The sequence below is a fragment of the Aulonocara sp. 'chitande type north' Nkhata Bay genome, linkage group LG5 (assembly GCF_057382095.1).
Source record: "Aulonocara sp. 'chitande type north' Nkhata Bay isolate Kocher_YH1m ecotype deep benthic linkage group LG5, A_spYH_male_GT1.1, whole genome shotgun sequence".
NCBI classification, from domain to species: domain Eukaryota; kingdom Metazoa; phylum Chordata; class Actinopteri; order Cichliformes; family Cichlidae; genus Aulonocara; species Aulonocara sp. 'chitande type north' Nkhata Bay.
Genome location: NC_141348.1, coordinates 21903323 through 21912236, shown reverse-complemented (window position 1 = coordinate 21912236; position 8914 = coordinate 21903323). Strand labels below are relative to the sequence as shown.

At 39.6% G+C, this 8914-nt stretch overlaps 1 protein-coding gene across 1 annotated transcript; it reads right to left on the bottom strand.

The window, feature by feature from the left end:
- Nucleotides 1–424: 424 nt before the first annotated feature.
- LOC147330501 (uncharacterized) lies at nt 425–8082 on the bottom strand. The gene is made up of 6 exons (XM_086292090.1): nt 7845–8082; nt 7488–7562; nt 4821–4859; nt 4402–4563; nt 4094–4177; nt 425–2853 (listed from the first exon to the last, which is right to left on the bottom strand). Exons 1-6 carry the CDS (start codon nt 7941–7943, stop codon nt 2350–2352), a joined length of 963 nt encoding a protein of 320 aa, XP_086148216.1. The 5' UTR covers nt 7944–8082; the 3' UTR covers nt 425–2349.
- Nucleotides 8083–8914: the final 832 nt, after the last annotated feature.

Below are 8914 nucleotides of genomic sequence, written 5' to 3'. Positions count from 1 at the left end.
GCAAACATTTGTGTCACTTACTTTGAAGTTACTCATAATATGAAAGTAAAGATGACCTGATTTTCCATCTTTTGTGCAAATAAGGATGGAACACGATGTGCTCAAAATAAGTGAAGAAAACAGAAATCTCTCCATTCCTGCTTTCATTTGTAAATTGTTATCTTATGTGATTCCCAGAAATCAGTCTGAAAAAGAAAAGGCGACCTTTACCTTTAGTGTACTAAATATACAATCAGTTATACGATCGGTCATGAGTCTCCTAAAAATGAGGTGCTTAACTGATCATCAGAGATTTGAAAGATGAGCAGGCGTCAGCACGTTCCTTGATAATTAGGCTTGAATGTCAAGCTGCTTATTAAGTCATTATTTGTTTTTATTCACTTTCTCCATATTTTAAATGCAAGTTAACAGAAATGGCACAAAGCATTACTCACTCATTTTATTATGATATAAATGTATGGCATTAACATTTAAATCTGAACATCTATTTCAAAGCCAATGACAGAGCTGAAAATATTACAAACAGAAAAAAGGCATCATACATAAAAGGATGTATTTTCAGTACTTTTGTTTGAAATCAAAGAAAAAAACAAACCAATTTGGCTGCACAGCAACATGTCAAAGGTCATTTCCTTTTCTTTTTTTGTATCACTGGGAAAACCTGAAAATGAACTGTCCAGCACCTATGGATGTTGGTGTTATAATTCATTTGCCATCACCTGACTGCTCAAGAAGTGACCACAGTATCACCACACAGCACTAAAATAACAGTAACCTCCTAAACTTACATACATTTGACAGTCGATGCTACAGGTTATAAAGAACTAGCAAAAAAGTACCTCAGAGTACAAAGTCAACAACCTGTATTAAAACCAAAAATGATACACAGCTAAATGCAGCAACTTCAACATAACCCGTGCAGATTTATTGTTCTGCTTCTGTCTTCTACAAGAGATCCATTTATCAATATATGCTTTTCTAATCATTAAAGTCCAGCCTGATATGTTCAAAACTTTAATTATTTGTCGACTTTGTTAAATCGACTTTGTAAACTGGGGAATAAAAGAATGATACATTGTCTACAAAATAAACTGACACTGAAAATCCCTTTTAAAAAGTATTTGTAACAGCAAATAAGACATATTATTCATTACATGTAGTTGATAGTATTGCATGCAAACACACTCAAATGACACAAACTTGTGTGCATTTTGGAAATCAGTATACATTCATAGGTGCTCGTGCAGGCTACGGATCATAGATGAAGTGAGGAGTCTACTTTTGATTCTGGCACAATTTTTAAAAAAAAAGAAAGTAAAAAGGCATTAAAAATGTTACATACAAAGTGTTTTACAGCAATGAAAGACATCTGAAGAGGCAAAGTTCAGCAAGTTCCACTGCGAATGTGCAAACATGCAGCATGTCCTTGCAGCCAGACAAAAAAAATCCAGCCTGCAGTGGTCAGCTCGTCAGGTCTGGCTGACACATTTGGTTAAAAAAGGGAATGTTGGCTTTAATGTAATCTGACAAATAAATGTCACAATATAAGAACTTTAAAAAGTGCAAATGCAGCCAAATCCATTTTCTGTCTATTTTTTTTTAATAAAAACACAAAAATTTTAAGACTTTGAGGCTTTGAATAAATGAACTGCCTATCTGAAATCACCAGACTTCCAAGTCCAAGAAAAACATGAGAGAAACCAGCAACACAGCCTGATCAAAATCCTTATGATCAAATTTAAGTTAACAATAACTTCACAGAAAAGAAACCTCTGTGTTTGTAATGTCTTCTTCTGGTTGAAGCTAAAACAGCTGCTGTGGAGATTCTTACCGAGACAGATAAATCGTGACTTTTGTCTTGACTGCTTCTTGTGTATAAAATATCCTTCTTAAAATCAAAAAGGTAAACAGTCAAAGCAACATGGAGTATGTTCCATGTATTGCAACGTGCATTAAAAAAAGGAAAAACCCAAACACTTACGACAGACTTGAATTAAATGATTGGCAAATAACATAAAGTAGTCAGCGAAATTTCAGCTTGTAAACCTGAGATCGTTCAGCACTATTTTTAAAAATGTAACTTCTACTACAATGTATCATAACTAGGGCTCTAACTAATCTTTTCAACTTTTCCTTATAGATTAAGCTGCCAATTATTTCCACAGTTATTCTACTAATCATTTTCTCATAAAATGTCAAACTATTGACTAGCAACATCTAATACATCTAATCTCAACTGATTTTTGTAAGAACAGAAATGTCTAACTTCAAATCAAAATGCTGCTGGATTTTATCAAGTTATGAACTATTTTATCTCTGACCTTACTCAGTAGTAGATGAAACATAAATTTAAGACAAAATGCAGCTTTCATTGTTTTTGGTGCCTTCGACCTCACTGTTGAGGGCGTCTCCATTATTAGGCAGGCTCTTCTTTGTGTTCTCTGCATCGTGGGGCAGCTCCAAACTGTCTCCGTCACCTGGAAAGATCCTGTCCTGCTCTGGAGTCTCATCGAATGCATCCTTGTAGGCACTTATGCTGTCCGAGTCGTTTTCATCCAGCAGGGGATCTTGTCCATCTGCTGCCCCGTTTTCATAAGGTCTCTGGTGGACCCCATCCTCAGCGACCAGGCTGCCCAGTGCAAGAGAAGGCTGGTGACACATGGGCTTATTTACCATTCTCCATTGCTTCTCCTCTGTGCCCTCACTCTGTCCTCTTTGCACTGCAGCTCCCAATTCATCTTTGCTGCTGTGAGAGGAGGAGCTCTCGACTTTGTTGGCATCATTTCTTATTTTGTGTCCCTGCATTGTTGCTTTAGCCATCTCACCTGGTCCTGATAGTTTGTTATTCCCTTCCTGCAAGGTGTAAAAAAAGAAAAGCATAAGCAGTGCTCATTCATAGAAAATATAATTACAGTGTTTTTTTAATGATCTTGAGCCATCAATCATCTCTTTTTGGAAGGAAAACAGGAAATATGTGCAGTAATTTATTGAAATGTGTAAACATACAAATAAAGTATATAAGACACAAACAAAAAGGATTTTGGCTGCCTTTTGTTTTTGCCTCTTTGAGAACCATCTTGTTGGTGCAAAAATATTGTCTTATGCCCCCAAAAGGTGTCACGTTTGGCTTTTTCTGTACATTTTAACTAAATAAATCAGAACAAATGTTTAAAAATGAACTAAAATTGTTGTCTGTTATGTGTAGTCACAGCACTGGTTAATCCCTTGAGTTAGGTGTCTTTTTTAAGCTTGAATGAGTCATAGGTAAGTATTAAACTGCTTAACAACAACAACAACAAAAAACAAATCAAAAATGTCTGTCTCCTTGGAAGCAAAATATAAATAAATGAGGAGTGGCCCCAAGACTTTTGCACAACATTGTATATTTTAAAGCTATCTTAAGAATTTTTATTCCTACTCTCCACTCAGCTAACACTATCTAAACAGAGAAGATAAGAAAAGCAAGAAGTCAGACTCTTGAAGAAGAGCATTACCATCAAGTCCAGGTTTAAAGTAGAATAACCTGTGCAGACTCCTGATTGTCCTTCACACTAGACACTCAGCATAATTAAGTGGGGTACCAGGCTAGAGGTCAAGTGATCAGACTCTTTTCACCATGAAAAATGAAGAGATTACTCCAAAACGTGTTATGCACCACCACAAATTGTTTTTATAAGGACAACACAAGAATGGACGAGGCGTGGAAGTTTCAGGAGTGGAAAATGAGTAACAGTAATTGAAACAATTGATTGTGCCAGTCTCAACAAATGTGGCTTGGATACTTAAGTACTTCTGTACTTTTCTAACTTCTTCATTTCGTTTTCAGGGCTTTTTTCCCAGAAAGACGAGACTCAGTTGCTAAAACCCTTAAGGACAAAACTAAACCACAACACACAGAAAATCTTGTATGCCCAGGCCTGCCGTGTCTCCGGGTTACACACCCAGAAAAAAACAAAACAACGACATAGCATCGCCATCATTCATATTCACGAGCGATCACACGCCTGACAGACTGTTGCGCAATAGGTTCCCTTTACATCTTTATAAACAAATTCGGAGCCTCTGCAAGCTTACATAAACGGTCTCACTTTACCTCTTTTAATCTTTCCACTTCTTGCATCAAAGAGTGCACCATGCTCTCCAGTTTCCTTTTGGCCTCCCTCTCTCGCTCCAACTCCTACAAATGTAAAGAGACAGCAGCAGCTCGTTAGTGTCACAATCTGTTGTAATCACAAACAACGAACTTTACTTACACACACACACACACACACACACACACACACACACACACACACACACACACACACACACACACACACACACACACACACACACACACACACACGGATTTCTAAGAGACTTTAAGACTTTACTTCGTGTTTTGGCTCGACCTGGACTTACCAAACTAGCCTGTCCAGCTTCTCTCTGGGCTTCAGCCAGCAGCTCCTCTACACCCTCCAGCGTGTCCTGCAGGACGTCCACCTGGAACAACAGAGCCTCTCGCTCGACCTCCAGCCCACGCAGCTCTTGCACAGCCTCTTCATAGCTGGCCTGCAGCTCTAGCTATATCACAAAGTTACACGGTAACAGATCAGTGTAGGCAACTTCAGGAGAATGCATGCCAGTCAGTGGGAGTGCTCGTTGAGCTCTCAGAGGCAACAATCTGTGGGAGGCCTCCTGTGGTAGCGTGACAATGCCTCCCTATGTAAAGGAATATGCTTCACTGCTGTGATTTATTACTGTGAGCACAGCCTTCAATAGCAGTAAACATCATTATATTTATAGCAACAATAAGGAGGATAATGGTGAGAAATCGTTACCATTTCTGGTAGTCCCATGAAGAGGTCCTGCTCAGATTGCTGAAAGGAAAACAAATAATTTTAATAAAAAACATTTGAGTATTTTGAGTTAAAATCAGCACAAAGCAGTTTAAATGAGGCATACTGGATCCTCTCCTGTTGGTCCCCTTTAACTCAAACACGAACGATGACCTTAAAATTTAAAGTTACACAAATTCAGTTATTATAAGCATCAAAATAAACTTTACTGCATCTTACAAAAGGTAGCTTTGATTATTTGTCCACTTTATTCATACGTGTCTCTTACAGGAGTTTGTTACTTATATTTATAAATCAATTAATGCCGACAGCTGCTGTCAAACACGTGTAAATGACTTAATACTGAATGGAAAATAAACATTGTAAATGTTTTCCCTTCAATTCATACCATGCCAAGTCATAACACGGTCATCTCGGGGCACTTTACAAAGTCAGGTCAACAACTTACATAATGAAGACAGAAATGTTCCCTTTAGGAAGCTCTTGGCCGCAGTAGGAAAGGAAATGCCTCCTTAACAGGAAGAAATCTCTGCCAGAAGCACTTCTGTTTCCGCATTTAATATTGTGGCCATTTTCCCATAACTGATAGGCTTTTTACATAATTGATGACGCAGACAAAAGCTCTGCTCTAGTTGGGAGTTATTAGACTGATCTCCTGACCAAAAGGATCCCATTAAGAAAAACATACACAAACAAATTTAAAATCATAACTCAACTCAATGTAGCTGCTTCAGTTTCTGGGTCCTGGGAATGTGTAGCCTTGCAGTCACCCTGTCAGTTACCGAGTAGAAATACAACCATCTCGGTTTTTACAAAATATCTAGTTAACCTGTGACTTTTTTATTTTAATAATAATCTTTTAAAACTGGGTTAGTCATGCTGTACAACATGCTTTCGGAGCTTTCAGATAGACGAGTTTGTTTAGTACAAGTTTAACTGAACTAGTAAAAATAGGGAAGCCATAAAAACACGAGATATCGCCATTTATTGCTGTACTAAAAGTTCAGAAGCAAACCATCTTCTGCAATTTGGAAAGTACAATTTCATGGTTTTACTGCTCCCGTCACTACTGGCAGTCACACGGTTTTCATTTCAAACATTTCTCTCCTAACTACAAAGAAAGACCCAGATATTTACAAATATCAACAGCTGTTTAAAAAACAATTTCATTTACTTTATAAATCCAGTGCCAGAGATGTCAGCAGGATCCACAAACTAATCCTCAAGCCTGGACCCATCATTGGCCGGAATTTGGAGGCATTCGAGTCAGTTAGAGACCGTAAGTCAGTGATCAAACTGCTCTCTGTCATGGACAACTCATCATACCCACTTTGCTCCACACTTCTGACCCAGCAGAGCTCCTTCTCACTGCCATAACAACTCAGGAAATCATTCCCATCATTCTCTATAAAGCTGTATAATAACTCCTCGTTCTACGACAGGTGGTCACACCTGTCCGACATGTGATTCCACACATATTTCTATTATTACCTTCATGCACTTATAGCATACATATTATGTACTAATGCAGTTTGCATTACTCTTCCACAATGCCAGTCCTGCTCTTACTATTTTAAACTGTCTTCATATTTACTTGTACTTGTTATATTATGAGAGAAAGTTTTTCCATTCTATCATAGTATAAGATCTTTACTAGACCCCTGTAGCACTTTAACTTTGTTAAATATTGTAGGCTGCATTATTTTTATTCTTCATCTTGCTGCTGTAACATAATCATTTTTCTTGTGGATCTATAAAGTAGATATCCATCTATCCACTTTTTGGCACGACTGACCATAACTAGACACCACTCTGTGTCACAAGGCACAAACCTAAAAACGCCAAAACACAGACTTAACAATGTGGTGTATGCTGTACAGTGCAGCGAGGAATGCCCAGACCTCTACATTGGAGAGACCAAACAGCCACTTCACAAGCGCATGGCACAACACAGAAGAGCCACCTCCACAGGACAAGACTCAGCAGTCCATCTGCATCTTAAGGATAAAGGACACTCTTTCGAGGATGCCAATGTTCACGTTTTGGACAGAGAGGACAGATGGTTTGAAAGAGGAGTGAAAGAAGCCATCTATGTCCACTGTGAGCAACCATCTTTGAACAGAGGCGGGGGTTTACGACACCAACTCTCTGCCATCTATAAGCCAGTTTTGAGATCCCTTCCCAGATGCCTTAATGCCCACTCACATCCTGGGCCATCTGACCTCAGGAATTCGCATGATAAGGTGGGGCCAGGTTTCACAATGAACACACCCGAAACTCTGGCTGATTGGGACCCACACCCAGTTTCACACCTTGGCTCAGGCGATTAGAGGATCATCAGGGGGTCCTTTTGTCCTCTGTGGGGGGTCACTCCCACTAGGTTTATATCTGGGACTCTCCACCATTTGACCTTAGAATTGAAGAAGCTTCTCGGATGAGAGGTGAAACGTCTTCAAGTAACTTAAAGAAGTCCAGACGCCTTTCTTTGCAAGCTCCTTTGAGTACAAACCTTTAGACTCTCGGCCTATGCAAGCGTCTCATCCCAGAGGTATTAGGTAGCACTGCGTGTCCATCACATATATAATGTTGTAACACTGAGACAACAATGAGTTCATCTCATCGAGTGTCAGTTTTTATGCTAGCTACTACCTGGCTGTCACTCCTCCTCTTCAGGGTGCTCGCTCTGCTGTCGCTTCTTGTCACACGTCTGGAGGAGCTGTCAGTCTGATGAGAAGACGAAAACACATCTCAGGCGGAGTCTGAGCATCACCATCATCATCATCACCTCATCATCATGAGCCACAACAACAAAACAACGAACAGCTAACAGCGGTAACGCCGAGGAAGTGAAGTGAAGCGACGGGCCTGACGACTGCTCCGTTTACCCTAGCCGTCTGTTTATTTTAAGTGTTGAACAAATTAAAAACACCAAACTTATTCGGTTATTTAAAACAGCTGTGACGTTTGACACTAACGTTAACGACGCCGTGATTTTTGTCCTCTCACCTCTTTAATAATACTGCGCAGAGACTCGTCCTCGCTCATTCCCCGAGAAAACGAGCGCTTCTTCGGTGAACCACTGCTGTCCAGCGTGACCGAGTGCATGTTGTACGCGTTATATTACGTTTTTCTTTATATAAGAGACACCTCCGGGCTCTCTGGCTGAAGTGGTGTTTTTTACGTGTTTCCTACGCAGCTACAGGGAGCTACACCCAGGCCCTGATCTACGGAAAGCCGCAGGGACCAAACCGTGTTTAACGCCGCCCTCGCTCCGCCCACTCTCTCTGAACAGTCAAATATCCGTCTTTTTAGGGAGACATGGGTCACGTTTGTGGCTGTGGGGGGGTTCAAATATGACTTTTGGTTTGTTGTAAAGTTAAGGGATAGCATTCTGGTGCATGGCTGGAATTAATCAGTGAAAAAAGCCTGCCGTTTTTTTAGTAAAGTTATAGGTACTTTTACAAACGTGACCAGAACAATGAAAAGTGAGGTTTAACAGGACTTTTCCTGTGAGAAAATAAGAAATCCCTTTTATTCAGTAGCTTATAGAGCAACTTTTGGAAGCAGTGACTTGAAGTAATATTTTTTTGTATGATTTTATCAGTCTCACATCATTGTGGACGACTTTATGACCCATTCTTCTTTACAGCGTTGCTTCAGTTCATTTCATTTATCTTAATGTCTCTTAAGATCTCACCAAAGCCATTTACTGCTTCTGTGCTTGGGATTATTGTCCAGTTGCATTACCCACATTGGGCCAAGCTTTTTAGCTGTTAGACATGTGGCCTCACAATTGAGTATACTTTGGTATAAAGAATAGTTAATGACTGCAAATATCTTTTAGCTGCAAAACAAGCCAAACTCATTACCCTTCCACCACAATGCTTGACAGCTGGTATGAGGTGTTTGTGCAAATATGCTGTGTTTGGCTTTCTGCAAATGTGATGCTGTGAATTATGGTCAAAAACCTACACTTTGGTCTTGTCTATCCAAAGGACATTGTTTCAGAAGTCTTGAGGTTTGTTCAGATGCAACTTTGCAAACATAAACTGTGTTGCCATGTTCATTTATGAGAG